Source organism: Manis javanica, chromosome 6, assembly GCF_040802235.1.
Source record: "Manis javanica isolate MJ-LG chromosome 6, MJ_LKY, whole genome shotgun sequence".
In the NCBI taxonomy this organism is placed as follows: Eukaryota; Metazoa; Chordata; class Mammalia; order Pholidota; family Manidae; genus Manis; species Manis javanica.
In genome coordinates, this window is record NC_133161.1 from 140,916,180 (window position 1) to 140,943,123 (window position 26,944).

Here is a 26,944-nt window from a genome sequence, read left to right on the forward strand (position 1 = left end):
CCCATCCCTAAAGATGTGTTTTTGTCTTAGTGTCTCTATTGCCAGTCACTAATACAGGTTTCCCCTGTGTCTGAAAGCAGAGTACTTTCACAAGCCAAAAGGATGTAAAGCAAGGAAGTGATCGCCTTAACTTTATATGGAAATATTTTTGTGTTCCCAAATCCAAAAAATAACCTTTCTTAGGCTTTTCTGATACCTAAGGACGCATCTTGCTAATGGATGCGCAAAATAAATCAAGATAAAGCACAGATGCTCACAGACACAGGTCAACGCTATGGCAGCTTGGGGCTGAGATGCCGAGTGCGGATCTGGGGGACGGAGCTTCGTGGGGCCATTTCTGCTGCTCAACATGTGCGTTGCCTCTACAGCAGCTCAGCTCACTGAGGACCAGACACTGAACACTATTTTCGCTTTTCACCTATTTTTGAAAAAGCAAACACCCTCTTCAGATATCTGGCTTTCTTTCAGTTAGCCAAGCAAGTACTAAGGCAGATGTTTCATAAAGCGAAGTAGCATAGCGCAAACTTTCAACAAGTAGGGGAGCATTGTACAGCTATGTGGGGTTAGTGTGTATTTGATATACAATTTTTTATCCTTTAATTTTCCATTTTTTCATGTTCTTGCCTTTTGTCCATGTCTCTAATAAACAGAATGCAGCTGGAATTATTTTTAACATAATATTACAACATCTGGCTTTTAACTAAGGAATTTACTCCAGTTTGTCTTCATTGTGAAAACTTACAAATCAGAATTAAATCCTCCATTTTAGGTTTTTTTATTTGGCCCAATCTTCTGTTTCTTTTTTCATAATTTTCTTTATTATTTTGAATTAACTAATTGCTTTGACTGTTGGTATATTTGCATCTTTGTTATAAAGGAGTTTTGTTTCTTATATGCCACTGTTTCCTTTTTTACAAGATTTGACATTTTACTCTATTTCTATTCTTCCCATGAGTATCCTAGAAAATTTATCAGGCTTATTTAAATTAAATCTACAGTGGAACAATATTTTAACCCCTTTGTCCCTTGCAAATGATACAAGAAGGCTTTAGATCCAATTTTTCCTCTCCACACTTACATGCTACTGTCATTGACCTACCAATTCTAGCTTAACTTCAATTGTACAACATTGTTACTATTTTTTTTCAAAGAACTTTTATTTAAATTAGTGTACATGTTTACCATTCTGTGTATTTCCCCTTTTATACATTAAATTATCTCAAGATTATTTCATCTATGCTTGAGTTATGTTACTTGGAAATCACTTTTATTTTGTCTCTTCACAATAAATTCCTGAGGATTTTATCTGTGATGTGTTTATTTTACAACAGAAATACTCTTACTGGATGTGCAGTTCTGAGTTCTAGGTGACAGTTCTTTTCCCACCACTCTTTCAAGGTATAATTAAACTAATTTTTGTCTTCCATTGCTGTTGTTGAAACCAACAGTCATTTTATTTATTCCTTTATTTTTGTAATTGAAGCATAATTGGTACACAATATTACATTAGTTTCATACAAAATAGTAATTCAACAGTTATCTACATTATTAAGTGCTCACCCCAAATAGTGTGGTTACTATCTGTCAACATAGAAAGATGTTACAGAACCACTGGCGGTCATTTTAATGGCTGTTCCTCTTGTAGGAGATCTTATCCTTACTCTCTGACTGTACTTCATCTCCTTTCTGTGTTTTGAATCTCAGTTAATTACACACTTCAGTTACCTGAAATGGATTTGGATTTAAAGAATGCAATAGAGAGTAGAAACATGTAATGTAGTATAAATTAAAAAGTTAAAGTTTAAAGGGACCACAGAACATTTCTTTTTCCAACCCATCACTCATGTAGATGAGAACTGAGGCCAAGTGAGGTCATTTGATGTGCCCACGGCCACATAATACAGTTGCAGACAGGACCAGGACCCCTCCTTCTTGAATGTTCTCCCTGTTCTATACTCAGGAAGATCATAGGAATGTTGAAAGATACTTGAAACTGCCCTGTTTTCCTGTTTTTTCTCCCCTCAAGTAGAATCGGCCGGGAGAAATCAGACTCCTGTGACAGAATTCACCTTGGTCGCCTTGCCTGTCATCCGAGAGCAACAGATCTTGCTATCTGTCATTCTCCTGCTGGATTATACGCTTACCATGACAGGAAATATCATCATCATTTCTTTAATATGGACTGACAATCGTCTCCAAACACCGATGTACTTCTTCCTCAGTAATTTATCATTTTTGGACATTTTGTTCACAAGTACTATTGCCCCGAAGTTGCTAACTTGTCTCTTAGGAGAGAAGAAAACCATATCCTTTGCTGGATGCATCACTCAAATTTATTTCTACTTCTATCTGGGGACAGTGGAGTTCATCCTCTTGGTGGTGATGTCCTTTGACCGCTACGTGGCCATCTGTAACCCCCTGCGCTACACCGTCATCATGAACAGCGGTTTCTGTCTCCTGCTGGTTCTGGGATGCTGGGTGGGGGCCTTCCTGTCAATGCTCTATCCAATTATTGTGGTGGCCACATTGCCTTTCTGTTATAGGGAAATTAGGCACTTCTTCTGTGACTTGGCCCCCCTGCTCCACGTGGCCTGCATCGACACTCATTTCATACAGATGTTGATCTTCATCTTATCCACCTTGGTCCTCCTGACCTCACTGCTGCTCACCACTGTGTCCTACACCTACATCATCTCTACCATCCTGCGCATCCCCTCAGCCCAGGGACGTCGGAAGGCCTTCTCCACCTGTGCTTCTCACATCACTGTTGTCTCCATCGCCTACGGGAGCAACATCTTCATGTACGTGAGGCCCAGCCAGAACCAGTCACTGGATTTTGACAAAGTGTCAGCTGTCCTCATCATAATGGTGACCCCTCTTCTGAACCCCTTTATTTATAGTCTGAGGAATGAGAAGGTAAAGGAAGTTTTGAGAGAGTCAATTAGAAGGATAGTTCTACCACATTCCAGAGAAACATGACATTAAACATTTATTTAGGACATCTAAGTTATGCTCCCTTTACATGGCACCTTGTTTGTATCAAAAGTGGCACAGAAGTGTGACTGAAATCTCAGAATCCATAAGCAGATGAATAAGCATCACACATTATCAGTAGTGAAGTATTATAACCTTATTATAGGAAACCAGAAAAAAATAAGGATTCCGTGTCCCATCAGTCCTTAAAATATTTTTCATTATAGTAATAGAGGGTTGAAGAAACACTCCAGACCCTGAGTCATAAAAGCTAGTGTCTAGTATTTGTTTAGGCACTAACTTCAATAAATTTGGTTCCATGCTTCTCTAAGCTTCCATTAGCTGATCTGTAAATGGTGCAGGAATGTCTACTGTGCATCTCGTAGTGCACTTGGGGCTATAAAATGAGGTCAGTTGAATAAAAGTAACATTGTCATCACTTGTAGAGATTGGAAGAGTGGAAAGCTGGAAGGTTTCTTCAGCCCTGAGATGCCTCCCCTTTGATGATCTTGACCTTAGTAAGAGGCAAGATTTTTAACTCTGCAGGTGATATGGCAAGGAAAGAAGTTTAAAGGACTGGTGGGTGAAGACAATCAAATGCCACTTTTAAAAAAAGGATCTATTCTTCACCAAGTCAGGTATATGCCTGTTGTGTCAGCTTCAGGTTCTCTTTATCTTTACCTGCTTCCATTAAATGTGTTTGTTTTTTTTTTTTCATTTAAGTCACTAACTTTCCTTGCTCCAAGTCTAGACTCACCAAGGTTCCTGGTACCTATTTTTGGTTTTCCATGTGACTTGCCTATTTGGAGAAATTATTCTAGCCAAAACAATAGGTGTCAAGTCATGTAGTATTATCTTTGTCATTGTGAATTAATTACTATTATATTTTGATTAATATGAATCTGATCTCTGGCTCCATGATGAAAAGAAAAATGTGATGAAGTTATCAATGTAATATGACCCTACGAGAATTTTATCTAGAAAACAGGATCACCTTTTAAAGTTATTATTTCCATAACTAATTTTCTTCAAACTCTTATAATCTGCTGAGTCTATATTGGCTAGAAAGGGAAACTGAGCAGAATGCCCAGTGTAACCAAGAGGAGATAGGAAGAGAGGAGGGCTGTAGGAAGCTAGATTAGAAAGAGAGCTAGAACCATGGGTGTTTGGACCCTGTTTCTTTAGATGAGAAAGCCTGGTTGACCTCAAAGGGGAATGAGGTGTTCAACAAATAAATATAATCTAAAGAACAGAAAAAGGATTCAACCCAGATGTGGGAACAGCACATTGCCACTCTAAGGACAGCTGTAGTGGCATAACAAGAAAGCAGCCCCTGATTTCTGTAACTGATCTGATGTTCACAGATAGGTCTCAATGTTACTACAAACTGATACGATGCTTACAGACAAGTCATGTTTTTCTCCTGTTGGACATAAACAATTTCACAGAATATCCATTACAGACAAGGTCATTGGGCAACACAAAATACCAAACCTTTCCTTTTCTTGCCAAATTGAATGTCTGCTACCTCTTTACCAGTTACAACCTTACCTCCACTCTGTTGTCACTATAAATAAGATGGACTGAGATACCCAATCATAGAATAACCCCGTCTTTCTGAGAGCATCCAATCCAGAGCAGACCCTCACTTCCTCAGACCCTCCCCAAATACCCAACGAAAGCCTAAATCCTATCATAGGCGCACTGTCTTACTGAGATATTCCACATTCTCCCCATGCATGTTCGCCCTTACTTGAAGAATAAAAACCCAACTTTTCAACTATACATTGGTTCCTGAGTCTTTTGTGTAAGTGTAGTGACACATGGCACAACTTGAAACTCTGATAAAGCCTTAGAATACCACCCGAGTCCAGTTCCCAGGACATCTGAGAAAGTCAAAAATAAGAAAAAGTGGATAATAACTCTGAATAATGTAAAAAAACAAAAAAAAAAAACCACAAAAAAGACCAAGAATCTACCTGAGGCTCTTCACCACCTAATGAGTTTCCAATGAAAGGGGCTTGGTGATTAAGTCCAGATGTAGATCACGTGATGTCTCTACATGCCTGAATAAAGGGTATATAAAGCTGTGTTTTTCTATGCATAAAATCGGTTTTGTTCTCTCCAGTAAGAGTTATGCTGTTAAATCCCCAGGCTGAGACAGCACTCCATTCTGGTGTTCCATGAAAAAATCTAAACATGAGCCGGCAGAGCCAATTTTTGTTTTTGAGGTTGGTGCCAAAGGCCCATGAGGACATCACTTAGGGAATAATTGTAACCCAGATGCTATGAAAGGGGAATGGCCCCCAGGAAGGCTTTACGAATAAATGTGTGTGACATTGTGATCAGAAAAACCCCATTTTTATTGTTTTCCCCAAATACAAACTTTATTTTTATTTTTCCTTTAGAATTCCCCACTCTTAAAATCCTATTGTCTTTTGGTCATAGGTCCAGACCCTACACTCCTACACTCAAAGAACTCTGTTTGAATTCATTTAAGAATCCAATTTACTAAATTACCCTTATTTACTAGATTTTCTCATGCAATTTTGTGATAGTTGGAAAATATTGTTATCTAAGGCCTTGCCAGTTATTAAATCAATTATTAAATTTTTAAATGTATTTCCTTTGATATTTTTCTCCCACTTTTCTCAATTCTCCATTGGTCTAAGACAGAGCAGTCAGTCAGTTGACCACTCCAAATCTCTTGGGGTACAATTCTTTAAACACAAGCTTTGTTCCTGTACATTAAAAGACCAAACTGAACTTACTTGTGTTAATATTTTTTTTGCCTATCAATGCACATGGTTTTGACATCCTGGAAGAGACTGGACTCAAGTAGCAGTGACTGATTTTAGCCAAGCACTTAAAAATATCCAGGATGGTCTCATTTTCCTTGTGAAAATCTATATCCCATTCAACTTGCATGGTGGGGGCCTGGAGAAGGGAAAACTTACGTTCTTATGAGAAGTACAAGGTACTTTCACTTGTATACAAAGTAAAGCCTGTAAAGGCATTTATGGAACTAAATATTTAGAAAAGCAATTTTTAAAATATTTTAATTCATTCATAGTTATCTGGCACTTAAAAATTTCTTAAAGGCTGAAAGGAAATATACCAATAGTCAATGCTGACTAATCTGACTGGTATTTAGGTGACTTTTTAAACACTCTACTTTTCTACATTTCTTGTAGAAATTTTAATTTATAAGGAAATGCATGCATTTAATTTATAAAAATTGAATAAGAATATTTTGGAAGATGTTAAATTTATTTCTATACTGATACACAGGAATATCTCTAAAGAGTGACTACCATTATCTAGTATATAAGTAAGAAATTGTTTTATTCCATGTGTCTTAAACTCTCATAAGTCATGCTCTTAAATTTTTGATGTCCATCTTAGGAGTTGGAATAAATACATAAAATTTAGTCCTTTTTTCAAACCAATTATTTTTTTACTTTGTTTTTATAGTTAAATGCTCTAAGGAATTCCTTTTCATTTGCTTCAAAGTTTGAAAATTAATCCGGAGGGAAATATATTGAGCCAAAGTGAACTGCTTGCAACATTCACTGTTTTCAGACTATCTCCACCTGTAGTAAGTTAGTGCTGAAGCTCCTAACTGGTCATAGTAACTAAAGAATACGGTAATTAATCTGGAATTCTAGATCCCATGTCCAATATAAATAAATCATAGCTTTGGAATAGAACTGAAATTAATATAAAAGTCATAAAATAACCCATCATCAAAGGTTAAGTGTTGTAATATTTAGGGTTGCAGTAATACAGAAGAAGAAACTACTGATACCTGAAACACTGGGATTAACCTCAGAGCATCAGATTAAGTGAAAGAAACAAAACAAAAGGACTACATGCTGTGAGATTGCACTTATATAAAATTCTGGAGAATTCAAAATTGCACTGAAAACATCACTGGTTGTCAGGGGCTGGGGTATGGAGGGGCGAGCATTTCCTGCAAAGGGCATGAGGGAACTGTTTAAGATAATGGAAATATTTCAAACCATGGCTGCATGAGTGTATGTATTCATCAAACTCAGCAAATTTAGACAGATATATCAGTAAATAATCTCAGCTTTAAAAGCACTTTGAAGCTTATATCAATACTTTATGCACATTTCAGAAAAAAGCATTTTTAATTTCTCCTAGTTTTTGGTCCCAGAGGCTTTAAAGAAATTCTCTAAGTTTTTCTTAAAACAAATGAAATAAGCACCCAAGTGCATCTCCTAAGAGACCTTCACCTTGTAACTGTTATTAGTCACTTCAATTCTAACAGTCTGTGAATGCAGTAATAATAATTAATCTTTTTATGCCACCATCCCAAGTGCCATTCTAAACCAAATCTCTAAAGGTGAACAAAAAATCATTAAACATCACAGTTCATCCAGTTGTAGTCACTTTCATATAAGCACAGTAATAGTATTTTCTAGGCAGTTAACAAGGTGGGTATCTAAAATCAAGTCACAATAAGCCTGATGAATGAACAGGAGGAACGTAACCAAATGATGAAAGTTTAGAGACAAACTTCATTGAATGCAAATACAAACTAACAATGAGGGCTTAAAAGAGAATGATGGGCCTCAAGAAACAGTGAGTTTAACATCACTGGACATCCATGTGGTGGAGACATTGCAGCATATTTTAGGACCAGTCTGGCCCATATGCCCTTTAAATTCTAGTATGACATTATATGGTTTTGAATAATTCCAAGTTTCTGGATGAATCCACAGAACAAATAGGAATTCACTGAATAGACAAAAATTAGATTCCTACAGAGAAAGAAAAAATCTGAGAACTGGAGAGCTTTCATCATTTTTGCCAGAAACCTAAAACAGAAATCACAGCACCTGCTCTTCATTCAGTTGGGTATGATTTCTTCTTTCATATCCAAACCTAACCATTCTGCTCCCTTTAGCAAAAATATAGTTCAGAGCACATATGACTTGGAACTCAGAAGAATATTAGAGATTGAGCTACACTGGATTATAAAATAAAAGATAAAATGATAGTATTATATTATGACTTATTCTTAGTGTAAGTCCAGATGTAAATTTTTTTTCTGTGGGAGAAAGAGAAGGAACTGAAAAAGTTACAGAAGTTATAAAAAGACAGACTTTTTCATTCAAAGGAAGAAGCAGAAATTAAATTACCATTTGGTGTTTTTTTTTAAAGAATCTAACTATCATAAAGACAGTGTCTGTCTAAGAGTGATTTATTTAGAATTCAAAATTGAAGCAATAAGAATTTAAAGAATAATGAGTGCAAAGCAACAGGAAAAAATACCCACAATTCAAGATTACTAACATATTTGAATGAAGAAGGTACCAACTACTCTTTAATTGGTATCATATAAGTACACTTTATTATGTAATTATCCATATTAATACCTAAACAGTATGAATCTTCCTAAAGTTGTTTATATGTTTATTTTATAAACTGAAGTGTAAATACTTCTCTGCCAAAAATTTTAGAAAGTGATATTGTTATAACTACCCTGTGAGTATGTAAATGAAAGTTTTTAATGGATCCCACTTACAATTAAACTTTATCACATTGCACTGTAACAGCAAAGATCTCAAATTATCACTAATCCTCACCTGCTGCCACATCCTGGTCCTTTTCTGCTCTTCCTTCCCCAGCCCTGTGGGGTTAACAAACATTTGTTGAAAGCAAAGTATATGTACATCTCTGTGATAGGCCTTTTCTAAGGACGTCGACTACAGCACTATGACTATGTCATGTCAGAGATGAGGAAGATAAGACTCAGAATGCTTAAAAATCATTTAAAGATCACAAAGCTACAGGTGGACAAACAGGAAATACAACAAAGCTTCACTGAGTCCAAAACTTGTTATACTTTTTTCATTACTCCACATTTATCTGACTAAACACTGAATCTTCAAACGTGTAAGTGTGCAATTGTATGCAATTTTTAAAAGATGCACAGAAATGGTAATGAAGAAAATAATGCCAAAAAAAATGAAAGCCTTAGTTTGGAAGGTTACATTTAAACTGTTAACACAGATTGTCCTAATCCATGGCCTTCTTTCCTAGACATGATGGGCTCCTGAGGGCACAGACATCATGTAGAAAAGGCTAACACAAAGCTACATTGTTTCACTATCATAAAGTCAAGAGACTCCACAAAGGAGAGCAATGCTACTGTTTTTAGCTCTTTTCAGTGAAGTACATGTAACTGAAATACAATGGAATAGAAAACCGTAGAAGTCCGTTTCCACGGTTACATGACCCTTGTAACAACTATGATGAACAGCAAATCTATTTGTGTTCAAACTTCCCAGTTTCTTGTTAAAAAGTGTCGTAACACTTTGGAAGATACCAACTTGTCCACCTTTTACAATAATGGAGAGCAATCAGGCTCCTATCAAGACCAGCAAGGACAGCGCAGGCAATAAGGAAAATAGAGGACACGATGGAGGTGGTGAGACATTTAACTAGAAAAAGTGGAAGGAACAATGGAATGGATGACAGGCGGGTGCAGGAGGATCCACATTGTTCTGTCTCAAGATATATATTAAACTCTGGACTTGACAGTGATGGAGTGGGAAGGGGACTACTTTGGTCCTCCTGACCTCACTGTTGCTCACCACTGTGTCCTACACCTACATCATCTCTACCATCCTGCGCATCCCATCAGCCCAAGGACATCAGAAGGCCTTTTCCACCTGTGCTTCTCACATCGCTGTTCTCTCCATCGCCTACGGGGGGCAGCATCTTCATGTACATGAGGCCCAGCCAGAGCCATTTGCTGGATTTTGACAGAGTGACAGCTGTTCTCACCACAATGGTGACCCCTGAACTGAACCCCTTCATTGATAGTCTGAGGAATGAAAAGGCAAAGGAAGTTTTAGGGGGAGCAGTTTTCAAATTACGCCCTTATTGCACACCTTGCTGCACAAGATAACTTAAAGGTTACTCAGAATGGTTAATTTCAACTCTTGACTCGGTGTGCAGAGGGGCATGCTTGAAGACCACAAAATCAACTAGACGTGATGAGATATGAAGAGGTTTTGTTCCACATGAGGGAACAAGTATTGTAGTCAAGGTCCAGAGGAGGCAATTCAGCCTCAGGAAAAAATTACATGTTCGAAAATCTATTATTGGGCCATCTCACACACAGATACCATGGATTAAACAAAAATATGGAACTCAAGTCAGAAAACCTGAATTTTAATCCTGGTTTTATCACTTTTTTATACCATGACTTTTGCCTCTCTGAATCTTATTGTTCTCATGTGTGACGTAGGGAACATAGTTTGTGCTTCCACTTTTTCTTGTTGTTGTTGGAGACTTGGTCTAATGCGCAACCATATAACCACATGTAATTAAATATGAACCATCTTACTGGACCTTTTCAGTGGTTTGAAGATGATCAGCTTCATGACTGACAGCTAAAAAGTATAGATAATAATAATAATGAAAACAAAGAAGAGGAGTAACATATCCCAGGGTTTACACAGTGTACTGAAAAATGAACATATGTTGACATATGATTATATAAGGTTCTATTTAAAGCTATATGAGTTCAATTTCAATTTTCTTGAAGATGGATATGATTGATCTAATTGGAATGAGATGGCTTCTCCTGATTTACTTATTTGTAAGAGGAAAATGTTATCAAGGAGTTTAATGACATCTCTCCAAGTAGCCATTAAGCAGGTGTATAGGGACAAGGACTCTAAATAGAAAGCATAGGAACAGGGAGAAAATAATAGGCATTTCGAAGATCAAAAAGGGTCACAACTTGTATGGTCATTGACCTTCTAGCTACCTGGACGTGTGGATAAAGATGGACCCCTAAAGAACTGACATGGAATTTATCAAGGGGCAACTGGTAGAGAGAGTGCTACTGTAGAATGGATTCTGAATGTTACAGTAGAGTACAGTCCATCATAATATAGCACAGTAGACAAATATCTAAAGATCAAAAGAAGGTAGAACAATTTCACCAGGAATGAGAATGTCATATAATTTTCTGCTCTGTACTCATAATCATGCACAAAATAGATAAGATTTTAGAAATTATTATATTAGCTTCCAATTACTGCCACAACAAATAGCAACTTAAACAATATAATTTATTATCTTATACTTCCGTAGGTCCAGAGTCAAATACAGGTTTCATCAGGCTAAAAATAGCAGAACACATTCTTCTCTAGGGACTCTAGTAAAACCCATTACCAGCCCATTTAGGTGGTTGACATAATTCAGTTCCTTGAGGTTGTAAGACCAAGGTCCCATTATCTTGCTATCTATCAGCCTAGGGCCACCCCCATTTCTAGAAGGGGCTGCAGACCCTGGATCATGGTCCTCCTTCCTCCACCTTCAAAGCCAACAGCAATGACATGAGTCTCTCTCAAGTCTCAGATCTCTGTTCTTGCTTCTTCCCTCTCCTCTGTGACTCACCTGGACAAGTTCTCCCCTTTTAAGGATTTATTGGACTGGACTAAGCCCACACAATAACCCAGGATACAGCTCATGGTCTGTATCCTGAATTACTTCTACAAAATCCTTTGCCAATTAAAGTATATATTGACAAATTCTGAGGATTAGGGTATGGATATATTTAGGAACCATTATTCTTCTCACCAAAGTCCCCTTGCTAGTGTTAATGATCCAAGAAAGGAAAAATAAAGAACAGGACCCAGTAGGTGTTTTTTTTTCAAACCCAACACTAAATCCTAAACTCTTTCTTCCATCATTTGCAATGAGAACTTACAAGCCCCAGAATATGAAAGACTGGTGAAAAGCAATGAAATACCTGGGAAATATATTTTTTAATTAGCTATACTTTCTTTTATTTAAATCATTATTAGGTAAAAATGGATATAGTTGTCCTTTGTGCTGTTTTAACTTTTTAATGAATCCCTCTGTTATTCAAAAACCCCACTCCGGTTTCATTAAAACAGAAAAGAAAATCCTGAGCAAATAAAATTATTTAAATAGCATTTTGGTATCCTGCTAAAGCTGACCCCAGGTTGGCCCGGTCTTGAGACTGAAAATACCAAAGACCTCATAAACTCTGAAAATCACATATATGCTATTTTACCTGATGATTATTCTCATGATCAACATTGTTATAACAGCAGATAGTAATATTCAGTTTTTATGGATTCTGATTAGCTGAGTTACTTGGAAAACGAGAACACTTTTCCCAAATTTTGGGACAGCTGGAAAGTCCTTCACTTTTCTTACACTCAACAATGACTAGACATTTCAAACTATTGCTTTTCCATATGGGAGATGGTGGGGAGAGCACACAATAACCTTTAGAAATTGTTAACAATATCCACTTGCTTGATAAGTTGTATCCCTCCAACCATGGATGAAGAGCAACCCAACCAGAGAACCGCTGTTCTGTGTAATGAATTCATTGATTCCTTCCGTTTACCAGCAGATTCTCAGGTATTCCTTCCTCCTGACTCAGTCATAATCAACTACTCAGTAAGAACATCCCAATTGTGTCACATGAAATCTCAAGGACTGCAATGAAATATACCAAATCATTTACTTTGGGTATGTGAAGAGCTTAACTAAGCTGCTCTGTGGTATTGCTGCCTGGGCATCCATTGTGTTTGGCCAAGGAGTTTGCACAGACCTTCACTGACACTAGCCGCTCATGCAGGCACATGCCACAGGGCCACCTGCAGAGTCCCAAGCAAGTGTAAGTTCCTGATATGACTTCCCCAATAACCCTTGGGCTCAACAGTCTCCCCACCTCACAGTGCCTTCCCCCTATGCACTCCTTAGATGAGACTCCCATGTAACTTACCAGATTCCATTCTTTTGGTTTGAATTGACCAATCTGGAACCCCAAAGCACTCCATGCCTAGATCCAAATAAAGGCATGTGTCCCAGGTCCTGCCCCTCTCCATCTGCACTCTGCCTTGACCTGCACATGGGGTCCCTCCTGGCATACCAGGGACTTCCTCCAGGGCCTGTTAGGAGCAAACTTCTCTGATTCGAGTCCTCCTGTGGGGGAGCAACCACAGCTCACCATCCATCACCCTTAAGAAATGTCTACTTAATAAATGTTAACTTGATAAATTTTTATCAGCTTTGTACAATGACATATGACTATTTGTTTCATTCTTGAACTGGACTAAAAAGTAAAGTTTTGTGTTTATGTATGTGCCTGTGTGCTGTACTTTTCAGAGGTGTGTGTTTCTTTGAACTTTAAAAATCCTCTTATTTTTTAACTATCATTGAGAATTGCTAGCTAATTTCAAGCATGTTGTCTAAGGTTAAATAGAGGTCCATTCCCTAACCAACTTAGAACTTTTCAGCCTTTGACAGCTAATACACCACCCCTTTTTTGAAGATGATGTTGAAGGTGATAATGTAAATACTCTTTCTAGTTATAAAATATTTAGTAATTAATAATTTTTAACTTTTAAACCATTTTAGATAATTTTAAGCATTTTGAGTACAGCTCTTGGAAAGAATTGACCATCATATTACCATATATTGTAAAGGAGAGGGCTTGAGATGTTAAGGAAGAGAACTACTATAAAAGACCAACAAATAAAATACCAAGTTATTCTATTCCTATTAATAATTACACAGTTTCTTCATGTGCTAAGACCATAAAATTCCAAGGAAAAGAAGCAAGAAGAAAATCTGGTGTTGGAGTAACAGACTTCTCGGAAAACAAAACAAACAAAAAGGAATACTAACCTTCAGGGAAAACAATTTTTTAAATTATATTCCATCAAAATCAAAATTTGTTTCTTATCCAGTACACAACTAAGTAAATAAGATGGCACACTAACAACTTAGTATAAAGTGGATCAGTTCCTGGAAACACACAAACAGCCAAGACAGAATCATAAGGAAATAGAAAATATGAACAGACTGGTAACAAGTGAAGAGAGTAAGTAATATAAATCTTCCCACCAAAGAAGCCCAAGACCTCATGGCTTTACTCGTGAGTTCTAACAAATATCTAATGAAGTATTAATACCAAACCTTCTTAAACTCTTCCAAAAAATTGAAGAGAAGGGGACATCTCCAAACTCATTTTACAAGACCAGCATTACACTGATATCAAAGCCAAACCCCACAAGAAAGAAATGACAGGCCAATATCACTGATGAATATAGATGTGAAAACCTTCTACATAGTACCAACAAACAGAATTCAATGGCACATTAAAAGAATCACACACTATGGTCAGATTGGTTTTCTCCATCAAATGGAAGGATGGCTTGACATATGCAAATCAATGTGATACACCACATTAACTAACAAATCATAAAAATCATATCATCTCAGTAGATGAAGAAAAGCAATTTTAAAAATTCAATATCCTTTCATGATGAAAACACTCAACAAATAAGGTTTTGATGGGATGTACCTCATCATGGTAAAGCCTGTATACAACAAGCACACAGTTAACACCATGCCCAATGGCAAAAATTTGCAAAATTTTCCTCTACGATCTAGAATAGAACAAGGGTGCCCACTCTTCCCACTACTATTCAACTTAATGCTGGAAGTACTAGGCAGAGTCAGACAAGAAAAAAAAAAGGCATCCAAATAAAAAAGGAGTAAAATTGTCTCTTTTTGCAGATGACATATTCTTATATATCGTAGAAACCCTAAAGACTCCACCAAAAAACTGTTAGAACTAATAAACATTCATTAAAGTCATGGATACAAAATCAATATGTGAAAATGAGTTGCACATCTATACACTGCCAATGAACTATCAGAAAGAGCAATTAAGAATATGATCCCATTCACAATAACATCCAAAAGAATAAAATGGTTAGGAATAAACTTAACCAAGGAGGTGAAAGATGTGTATGCTAAAACCTATAAGAAATTCATTTTAAGAAGTGAAAGAGACACATATAAATGATATCTCATGTACATGGTTTACAAGAATCAATATTGTTCACATGTCCATATTAACTGAAGTCATTTACACATTCAATGCAATTTTATCAAAATTCTGTTAGCATTTTTCACAAAAATAGAAAAACAAACCCTAAAGACCCCAAATAGGCAAGTCAATCTTTAAAAGAGCACAACTGGAGTCGTCACATGTCCTGATTTCAAGCTATCTTACAAAGTTATAGTAATCAAAACAGGATAGTACCAGCATGAAAAGAGACACATACCCAATGGAAAAGAATTCAAAGCCCACATATAAGCATATGCATATACAGTCAGCTAATCTATTTAAAGGGTGCCAAATAACACCCATATGAGGAAAGGACAATCTCTTCAGTAAGTCATCATGGGAAAACTGGATACAACCATGCAAAAGAATGACACTGGACACCTATCTTATACCACTTACAAAAATTTGCTTCGATCAAACAGATTGAAGACTTAAATGAAAGATCCTAAACCATAAAACCCCTAGAAAAAAACATAGGGGAAAATCTCCTTGACATTGGTTGTAGCAATAATTTTTCTGGATATGACACCAAAAGCACAAACACTAAAATAAAAAATAAATGAATGAGACTATATAAAACTAAAAGTATTTTGTACAGCAAAGGAAACAATCAGGAGAAGAAAAAAGGAAACCTACAGAATGGGTGAACTCATTTGCACATCATATTTCAAAAAAGGATAATAGACAAACTATATAAGGAACTTATACAACTTAATAATAAATATATATATACAAACTAATGGAAAAATGAGCAAAATACATAAAAAGACATTTCTCAAAAGAAGAAATGTAAATGGCCATATGCACACAGAGTTGAGAAACATCACAAATCATCAAGGAAATGCAAATCAACAGGACAAAGAGATATCACTTCACACGTGTAAGAAAAACTTTCATAAAAAAAGTAGATAGTAAGTACTGCTAAGAATGTGGAAAAAGGGGCCCATTGATCATTATTGATGGGCATGTAAACTAGCTCAAGCATTATGGACAAACAGTATGTAGGTCCCTCAAAAGAATAAAAATAGAACTACCATAAGATCCAGCAATACTCTTCTGGGTATATAATAAAAGGAAATGAAAACAGTATCTCAAAGAGATATCTGTACTTTCATGCTCATTACAACATTACTCACAATAGCAAAGATAGGGAGACAACCTTAGTGTCCATTGGTGGATAAATGGATAAAGAACATGTAGTAGATATACAATGGATACTATTCCAACTTTAAAAAGGAAATCTTGACATTTACAACAATGTAGATGAACCCGGAGGACATTATGGTAAGTGAAATTAGCCAGAAGGAGGAAGAAAAATACTGTATGATCTCACCTACATATGGAATCATAAAAAGTCAAACTTACAGAAAGTAGAAAGGTGGTTATCAGGACTCAAGAATAGGGAAATGGAGAGGTGCTAGTCAAAGGCTACAAACTTGCAATTGTAAGATGAAAGAGCTCTGGGGAATCTAATGTACAGCATGGAAACTTCAGTAAATACTATACTGCGTGCTTGAATTTGCTAAGAAAGTAGACTTTAAGCATTCTCACCAAAATAAATAAATCAAATCGGTAAAAATAAGAAGTGAAGGATGTGTCAACATGGTTGAGATAAATATTACACAAAATGTTTGTGACACATAACAACACTGTACATTTTAAGCATCTATTTATTTCTCAATTATACATCAGTGAAGAAAAAAATTAAAATTAATTAGATGATTCCACTGTACATGCACTAGAATGCTAGCATTTAAAAGCCTGACAATACCAAATGTTAGCATGGATGTGGGACTATAGGACTCTCACCTCATACTAGCATGCAAGAAATGGCAAACGACCTTGGAGGACACCTTGACAGTTTCTTACATAGTAAAACATGTACTTACATAAAATGTAGTATTTATCCCCCCCAGAAATGTATCCAAGAGAAATGAAAACAAATATTCACTAAACAACAAGAACTCAAATGTTCACAGAAGCTTACTCATAATATGAAAATTCAAGTGTCCATTATTACGTGAATGGGTAAACACATGGTGATATATCCATATAATCTCTATAATAGACAATAGTGAGTAATGCACAGACTCATATTTGAAACACCTGGATTAAACTCAGAGCCCCTGATTAAGTGAAAGAAAATGAATACAAAAGACTGCATACTGTGAGATTACATTTACTTGAAACTATAGAGAATTCAAAATTAGGCTGACAGAAAACAAATGACTGGTTGTAAGGGGCTAGGTAGAGAGAGGTTGGCATGTACCACAAAAGGGCACATGGAAATATTTTTAGATAATGGAAATATTTTAAACCATTTTTAGAGTGTTGGTGGCTACATGACTATATATATTTCTCAGAACTCAGCATAGTAAATAATTGTCTTTTGTATGCAAATCACTGCTCAATAAAATGGATTTTTTGATGTACATAAATATAGATAGATAGCTAAATAGATCTACGTAAATATCTCAGTTTGGAAAGCACCTAACAGCTTATTTCAATACATTATGAATATTTCAGAAAATACATTTTGTAAGTTCTCCAAGTTTCTACTTCCCTGAGACTTTAAAGCAGTACTGGAACTTTTTCTTTAAATAAAATAAGCACCCAAGAGAGTTCCCCAGGAGACATTAAGTTTATAAATGTGATTAGTTACTTCAGTTCTAAAATTCCATGGATACAATAATAATAATTAACCTCTTTTTATACCACAGTCCCAAGTGCTATTCTAAATCAGTCTCTAAAGGTGAGCAAAAAAAAATCATTTAACATCACACTTTATCCAATTGTAGTCACTTTAACATAGGCAAGGTATTAGTTTTTTTCTGGACAAAGCAAACAAGGTAGATATATCCGAAATCAAGTCACACTATGCATGATGAACGAAGAGGAGGGATTTAACCAAATGGTGAAAGTTTAGAGACCTATTTCAGTGAATGTAAATGCAAATTTTTCTAATAATCATGCTGTTAAAGTAGAATGATGGGCCTCAAGAAATAGTGAAGTTTCCCATCGCTGGACAGAAATGTGGTGGAGAAATTGCAGACTATTTTAGAGCCAGGCTGGCTCATATGCCCTTAAATCCTATTCTAATCTAACACTCTATGGTTTTGAATAATTCCATGTTTCTGGATAGACTTGCAGAAGAAATAGAAAATCCCTGAGGAGACATGAAATTACATATTTACAATGAAAAAAAAATCTAGGATTTGGAGAGTTTTCATTTTTGCCAAAATCTACAATAGAAGCCAGAGGACCGGCTCTTAATTCAGTTGTATGACTTCTTGATCCATCACCACAACTAATCACTGGGCCTTCTTTGGCATAAATGTGGTTCAGAATACATGTTACTTGAAACTAGGAGAAATATCAGAAATTGGGATACACTGGATTGTAAAATAAATTACTTAAAGATAGTATAACACTTGAACTTATTCCTAGTGTAAGTCAATATTTAGACTTTTTCTGGGGTAATCTGAAAAAAGCCTTGGAAATGTAGTCAGGGATTATAGAGAGCCTTTCATTCAAAGGAAAGAAAATGACATACTTAAGCAAAAATCGAACATGAATGTGGTGTGGTTTTGAATAGGATTAACTATACTATTTGGAAGAGTGACCGTTGAATCTGAGAGAGATATATACATAATCAGAATTGAAGCAATAACAGAATTAAAGAAAAATGGATGGAAAGCAGTAGGAAAAAACAAATACCCAAACTTCGGGTTTCTTAACAATTTTAAATGAAGAAAATACCAGCTGTTCTACAATCGGTATGATGTAAGTACACTTTATTATGTAATTTTCCATATTATCCATATTTATACGGTAAGCAGTCTGAGATTTAATATTTGTTTACAGGTATATTTTATAATTAAAGTATAATTACCCCTCTGCCAAAAATTTTAGTGAGTGCAGATGTCAAGTCTTACAGCTTTACCACAGGTATGTAAATGAAAGTGCTTAATGCACTTCGGTTACAATGAAACTTCTTCACATTTTACTGATAGCAGCAAGGATCTCAAATTACCATCACTAATCTACACCCCCTGCCACATTTTGGTCCTTTTCTGCTCACCCTCCTCCAGCCCTATGTGGTTAACAAACCCTTGTTGAACATCAAGTACACAGACAACACTGAGTTAGGCTCTATCTTAGGACCTTGCATCTGGCTTGATGACTCCACTCCTTCAGAAGATGAGAAAGACTCAGAATGCTTCAGAGTCTTGCTAGAGATCACAAAGCTATAATGGCCAACAGGAAATACAAGGCAGGTTCATTGATTCCACAAACGGTTATACTTTTTCCATTATTCCTCATTTTTCTGACTAAATCGGGAATCTTAAAATATGGAAATGTGTGATTTTATGCAATTTTTAAAGGATCTTGAGAAATGGTAGGAAGAAAAATTAATCTCCTGTCTTGACAGTAATGAAAGGGGAGAAGAACCCAGTGGCCATTTTAAGCATTTCTAGGTGTCTAAACTGTGTGCTAAATTCTATGTTCACATTAGATCTCCATAACATAGATATTGTCCACCAGACAGGGTTATGCCTATTTGTGTGGTGGGAAACACTTTGGAAGCATGTTTTTCTGGGTGGAGGAGCAATGGGAGAAGGAGTGAATATTAGAATAGTTACAGTGGAAAGAGCTCCTATCGTTACTAAGGTGCTATTTCAATGGATGAGACCCTTTGGCAGCCTTTGGTAACAAGATTAAGCAAACTTCCTTGCAACAGTTTGGGAGGTTACTACTAGAAATGGAAAAACATCCCCGTGCTATTGTAAGCTGCTGTGTTTTATCCTAGACTTCGCCCTTCCTGAGACCCTCCCCATCCTGAAAGATTTGATCTATTAGGTATATAGTGTTTGCATTCCTTCCCCAAACCAGCATTAATATTGCGCTAGTCAGTTATCCAGAACTACATAGATCCTAACCACACACCAAGAAGGTATATGTTTTGATAAGAGTCTCCATTTGATACATGAAAATGCAAACTACAGAGTTTACCATTGCTTATCTTGGTGTAGCTGCAACCCTATGATTGATCACTTCTGTTTCAATATATAGGAAATACATGAGCACCTTTTGTGCTCAAAAAGTGGAGGATTAAGTAAACAGGGTGCCTGCCTTCATGGAAAACAAGAAAAGACCGGAAAGGAATATCTACATGACCAATGCACTCCTTCAATAGATGTAGAAACATGTGCCAAGGATTGAAGAGAAAGCCAAAAGGGCTTTGTTCTGAAATTCACCAACAAGCCAAGCTATTCACTCCAATTATATTTGAAAAATCACTCTTAGATGGGTAGAAATTACTAGGCATTTTGATTGCTTACAAACACCAAGAAATGTCAAATACTACTAAGCAACAGTATTTCCTTATCTAGAACACAGAGGTGAAGAAAGCCCTTACTATTAATATAAAAGAGATCATTTGATTCATGGAATGCATGAATGGTGAATAGAAATCATGAGGAAATTACAGGGAATCAAGAAGCTAGTCAACATTAAAGATGGAAATCTGATAAGCAAAAATAAATAAATAAAAATCTTTTAAAAAATGCAGGGAGATACTTCCCAGGGAGAGATCCTGAGTAAAGAATCTTGCTGTGAAAAGCACCTGGGTGGGCTCCAAGCCTAGAAAGAACTAGCTCTGGGTTCATAAATTGGTCTTTTTCACTGAAAATGACAAGATTAGCCAAAAATAATACGAGAAATGACAGTGTTTCAACTGAAAACATAGATTTGCAACGGATGTTCACAAAGTGGAGCAGTAGTCAAAGAGTAAGCAGAGCATTTCAAACACAATCTCTCTGCACCCACTTTTGTGCATTTCTATTAATGACTGGTCTTCAAACCACTGCAAAGAATATAATGTATGAAATTGGGTAAAATGAATAAAGTCATAAAGACTAGAGTTTCGTGAGACCATGGAGAAAACTTCATTCTACCAAAGATTTTAAAGGTGAGAATACTGAGGTTAGAAGTCATGAAATTATACTCAGTCCCACATGTATTGGGGTCAAGTGGCAGGATGAAAATATATCGGTCTTCCTCTTTACTCAAAGCATTTTCTATATCACCTTATCATTCATAATGAGAGCTCAAATTCATTTTCAGCTGATTTTCATCTCTATATTTTATTATTTTTTCAGAGACAGGCTGCCAACTAAGCTTTGCCTGCAATGGACACGCACAACGGCACCGCAGTGACTGAATTTACCCTGACCGCCTTCCCTGCTCTCCACAGGCTTCAGGTCTCCCTCTTCGTGGTCCTCCTGCTCACGTACACGCTCACGCTAACAGGAAATACGGTCATCATTTCCCTCATATGGGCTGATAACCGCCTCCAAACCCCCATGTACTTCTTCCTCAGTAACTTGTCATGTTTGGACATTTTATACCCGACCTCAGTCAGCCCAAAGTTGCTAGCCTCTCTCCTAGAAGGCAGGAATGACATATCTTTGGCTGGCTGCATGACCCAAATGTACTTTGTATTTTTCTTGGCAACTGTGGAGTTTATCCTCTTGGCAGTGATGTCCTATGACCGCTACATGGCCATCCATAAACCCCTGCACTACACTGTCGTCATGAACAGCAGGGTCTGTCTCCTGCTGGTTCTGGGATGCTGGGTGGGGGCCTTCCTGTCAATGCTCTGCCCAACAATTGTGGTGGCGAGACTGCCTTTTTGTTATAAGGAAATTAAGCACTTCTTCTGTGACCTGGCCCCTCTGCTCCACGTGGCCTGCATCGACACTCATTTCATAGAGATGTTAAGCTTCATATCATCCACCTTAGTCCTCCTGACCTCACTGCTGCTCACCACTGTGTCCTACACCTACATCATCTCTACCATCCTGCGCATCCCGTCAGCCCAGGGACGTCGGAAGGCCTTCTCCACTTGTGCTTCTCACATCACTGTTCTCTCCATCGCCTACGGGAGCAGCATCTTTATGTACGTGAGGCCCAGCCAGAACCAGTCACTGGATTTTGACAAAGTGACATCTGTCCTCACCATGGTGGTGAATCCTCTTCTGAACCCCTTCATCTATAGTCTGAGGAATGAAAAGGTGAAGGAAGTTTGGAGAGAAGCTGTCAACAAAATTATGTCCTTATTGCACAGGAAAACTTAAAGTTTGCTTGCTAAGAATGCTTCATTTTAACACTTGGACTGAATGTACACAAGGCATGCATCAAAGATACATGGTAAGGGATGAAAAAGTTCCATATCACATGAGACACAAAGTATTGTAGTCAGAGTGCAAGGGTGAAATTCAGCCCTAGAGAAAATAACATGTTCTGAACTCAGTTTTTGGACCTTCACACACACAGAGTTATCATGCATTAATGAAAAAAGCTGAACTAACATCAGAAAACCTGAAGTTCAACCCTGGTTCTTTCCTGTTTTTATCAGATGACACTTTGTCTGCACCTTAGCTTTCTCATGTCCACAGTGGGGAAGATAGTTTGTGCTTTTCTTTTTTCTTTTGGTTTTTGTACACTTAACCACAATTGTCTTAAGTGGATGCTACCACACAACCACATGTAATAAAATGTGAAATTTTCTCACTGGAGCTCTTCATTTGATTGAAGGTGATGGACTTCATGCCAAACAGCTAAGTACTGTCAATCAAAATAAGATTAAGAAAACAATAACAACTAGAACAAACAAGAGGAGTAACATAGCCCAGGGTTGTACAGTATACTGACATATATGGAAAGTATATGGAAATATATTTAAAATTATATGAGTTCAAATCCAAATTTCTTGAAGGTAGATACGATTCTTCCAACTGAAATGAGGAGTTCTCTCCTGATTTACTTGTTCCTAAGAGGAAAGGGATGGGAAAGAGTTTAATGACCTCTCTCCATGTAGCCATTAAACAAGGCCCCCTAAAAGGAAGCATACGAAAAGGGAGACAATAGACATCTCTGAGATCAAAAAGGTCACTACTTGTTTGCTCGTTGACCTCTATCTACATGGACACTGGACAAAGCAGAGGATTTAATAACTAACATGGAATATATCCTGGGACAACAACAGTTAGAGAAAGTGCTGCCTTAGAATGGGGTCAGAATATTTTAATTTAGCACAGTTCATCATAGGTAAGTGCAGAGGACAAAGGTTTTAAAGATCAAAGGAAGAAACTGCAACGCCACGAGGCATGAATGTGTCATATAAGGGAGGATTCTGGAAGTTGCTATGTTAGTTTACAGTTGCTGCCACAACAGACTTAGCAACTTAAAACAATGAAAGTATGTGACAGCTCTGCAGGTCAGAATTCCAACAGCGGCCTCACCAGGCTACATTCCGTTCTGGGGGCCCATAGGGACCCTACTCATGCGGGCTGCTGGCAGAATTCCGCCTCCTGGACAGCTGGCACCCAGGTCCTGCTTCCTGGCTGACTATCCAGCAAGGGCCGTTTCCTGGTTTCTAGAAGGAGCTGCAGACCCTGGATCACGGTCCCCCTTCCTCTACCTTCAAAGCCAACAGCAACGGGGCAAGTCTCTCTCAAGCCTCCCGTCTCTGCTCTTGCTTCTTCCGTCTCCTCTCAGACTCAGCTGGGCAAGTTCTCCCCTTTGCAGGCCTCATTTGCCTGGACTGGGCCCACACAGGAATCCAGATAATACCACCAACACAAGGTCCACATCCTCCATTATTTCTGTAAAATCCCTTCTGCCAAATGAAATTACATATTCACAGATTCTGGGGATTAGAAAGTGGACACAATTTGGTGCCATTATTCTGCTTAACAAAGTCACATTGCTGGTGTTAATGACCCAAGATAGGAAGAATAAAAAGACAGCACACAGTATGGAGGATAAAACCAATACCAAATCCTAAAGTGTACCTTCCTTCTCTCACTAGCCCCAGAGTATGAAGGACTGGTGCAAAGCAACAAACATCTGGGAAAGCATGTTTAATGAGGTATGTCTCTCTTACCCAAATCATTATCAGGTAAATAGTATAGTTGTGCTCTGTGGTGTTTTAATTTTTACTGAATTCTCATCTCTTCAAAAGCCACATTCTGGTATCTTTAATACAAAAATGACAATCCTGAATGAATAAAATAATTTGAACATCTTTTTTCTATCTAACTAGGGCTGACCCTAGGTTGAGCACATCTTGAAACTAAAAATACAAAAAGACTTCATAAACTCTGAAAAACCATATATACTTTACTAAGCATTGATGCTAATTACTCTTATGATCCATATTGCTATAATAGCAGATAATATTATAAGTTTCTACACTGATGTTAATTAGTTGAGTTATTTGAAAACCGACAACTACTATTCCCCAAATTTGGGAAAGGTGGAAAGTCCTTCATTTTTCTATATACTACACTGACTACGTGCTATAAACAATTGCTTTTCCATGTGGGATTGGTAGGGGGAACATACCACAAAAACCCCCAGAAATCATGAACAATATCCACTTGCCAGACAAATCACATCCCCCCAGCCATGCATGAAGAGCACCCCGACCTCAGAACCACTGTCTCATGTAATGAACTCATTGCTCCTTCCCTTTGCCAGCAGATGCTCAGGTATTCCTTCCTCCTGACTCAGTCAGAACCAATTATTCAGTAAGAAAAACGAAGAACATATATCCCAATTCCCTTACATGAATTCTAAGAATTGCAGTGAAATATACAAAATCATTCCTTGGGAGTGTCAAAAGCTTAGCTAGCTGCTCCATGGTTTTGCTGCCTGGGCCTCCATTTTATTTGGTCAAGAAGTTTGCAGGACCTTTCAACGGACACTAGCCCCTCCGTGCGGGTGCACGCCCACAGAGCCAGCTGCAAGCCTCACGTGTGTACAGATACCCAATAAGGTTCTACAATATCCCCTGCGCTCAACAGCCTCCCACACCTCAAGGTGCCTTCCCCTTATGCACCCTTTAGATGAGGCTCCCATGTAACTTACCAAAACCCCACTCTTCTGATTTTAATTGACCAAAATGCATTTGGCCCAGGAACCCCAAAGTGCTCCACCACTGGACCCAAATAAAGGCATGGACGCCAGCTCCTGCCTCTGTCTGCACGCTGCCTTGACTTCCTTCTGTGTCCCTCATGCTGAGTCAGGGACTTCCTGCAGGGACTGTCAGGAGCAAACCACAATTTCAATCCCTCTTGTGGTTCTTGCCTTTAAACCATACGTCACCATCCACCACCCTGTTCTACATTTTGTAATGTACTTAATGTTAACTTGATAAATGTATGACAGAATAATACAGCAATATACAACTATTTGTTTCATTCTTGAAGTTCACCGAGTTTCTGTGTGTCATGTGTGATGTACTTTTCAGAGATGTGTATTTCTTCCATGAATGTTAAAAATCCCTTTAAAGAAAACGTTTATTGTCTGGGATTGCTGACTAAACCAAAGAATGTTGTTTAATGTTAACTAGGAAACCATTCATTTGTATCAAGTTATTTTATTTTTATTAGTACTTGTATAGTCTCTTCATGTATAGAAGTTTATGCACATGTCCTCCTGAGCTGGATTGGGATTCAGAGACATCACGTGCCTTTTGAAGAGCATACAAAAAAGGCAGTGTGTCATTTTACTTGTTTAAGCAAACACGTCTCATGCTGTTTATGTAGCAGGGGTAAGACAGGATTAGACAAGGTTGTAGATGCATCCAATTACTAAATTTATCTCACTAAATAGAAGAAAGAAGTTATTCCATTATAGTTATAGCATTGAATTAAGTGGTGGGATAAAACAGTGAAAAAGAGTTCTGTTAAATTACACATTTTAATCCCTTGAAGCACTACTTTCAAGAATTTCTGAAAACCTTAAACATGGATCACGTTTATTGTAAAAGTCATTTGAAAAATGGAAAGCAGCACAATGCACAACATTTTTAACCAAATGTGTGCTGAAGAATGGCCCTATGAGCACTGCCATGGTTCACATTGTTTGTCAACTTGACTGAGCCACTGGTCCCCAGACTGCTGAAAGATGTCATGTCACAGGTTCAAGAAACGCAGTGAACCCCAGATGAATCAACTCAAAGAAAATCACTCAGATGCACATTATAGTGAAATATTGAACACAAAGTCAGGAGTAAGTTATTATAGCGCCTAGAGCAAAACTGAAGGGCCAACAATGCGACTGAAGGGAAGCCTGGTCTCCAGTTCCTCCACATTCTCACCAATGCTTAATTTTTTTCTCATTTTTAAATATCCTTTCAGCCATGCTCACAGGTGTGTCGTGGTATTTTCTTGCGGTTTGAATATACATTTCTTTCCCTCATGCCTAGTGATGCTGACGTGACTGTTTTTCATCTCCTTATTTCTACTTATAGATATTCCTTGGTAAAGTATATGTTCACATCCCATGCTCATTTTGAAAACTGAGCTATTTGTTTTCTTATTATTGAGTTATGGGGACTTCCTTGTTTTCTGATTCAGATTCTTTTATCATATACCTATTTTGAAAACATTTTTCTCAATATGTAGCCTATCTTCATTTTCAGAAGCACAATGGTGTGCTTGAAAAAAAAGGTATTTATCATTTTGATAAAATCTAAATAGAAACTTTTTAAGTGACTCATAATATTCATAATATTATGTAATAATACCTTTCCAGGAACCAAGATCACAAAAATTGTCCCCTTTGTTTTCTTCTAGAAATTGAGAGCCTTAGATTTTACACTTCGGTCTTATCCATTCTGTGTCATTTACTTTATTTATTTTTATTTTTGCATGTGGATGTCTAATTCTTCCAGCACCATTTGTTGAAAAGGCTATCCTTCTTTTGAAGAATTGTGGTGTATTATCAAAAATTAATTGATGATACAGTTATGGAAAACCAAAAGCAAATATATCAAATATTATCATAGACCATTATAACACACGTCTCAAAACTCAAAGACAACAAGAAATAGATATTTAGAAATGAAATTAGTAAGCCCAGTCAATATAACATACAGAGAATTCTGTACACAAAATTGAAATGTTTCATTATTTTCAAGAAATGAAATTGACAAAGCTTGGTCATACACTT

At 37.2% G+C, this 26,944-nt stretch overlaps 2 protein-coding genes across 2 annotated transcripts; both read left to right on the forward strand.

Moving 5' to 3' along the window:
• The first annotated feature begins 219 nt into the window (after nucleotides 1-219).
• LOC140850289 (olfactory receptor 6M1-like) lies at nucleotides 220-2,979 on the forward strand. Its single transcript, XM_073240028.1, has 2 exons — nucleotides 220-351; nucleotides 1,984-2,979. Exons 1-2 carry the CDS (start codon nucleotides 220-222, stop codon nucleotides 2,977-2,979), a joined length of 1,128 nt encoding a protein of 375 aa, XP_073096129.1.
• An 18,132-nt stretch (nucleotides 2,980-21,111) lies between these two features.
• On the forward strand, nucleotides 21,112-22,059 carry LOC118967336 (olfactory receptor 6M1-like). Its single transcript, XM_036992608.2, has one exon. It carries the CDS (start codon nucleotides 21,112-21,114, stop codon nucleotides 22,057-22,059), a length of 948 nt encoding a protein of 315 aa, XP_036848503.2.
• The last annotated feature ends 4,885 nt before the right edge of the window (nucleotides 22,060-26,944 follow it).

Coding starts and splice junctions, on each gene's coding strand:
- LOC140850289 (XM_073240028.1), top strand. CDS start 220: ATGCGCAAAATAAATCAAGATAAAGCACAGATGCTCACAGACACAGGT. Junction 352..1,983: donor CCATTTCTGCTGCTCAACAT/GTGCGTTGCCTC, acceptor GAATGTTGAAAG/ATACTTGAAACTGCCCTGTT.
- LOC118967336 (XM_036992608.2), top strand. CDS start 21,112: ATGGACACGCACAACGGCACCGCAGTGACTGAATTTACCCTGACCGCC.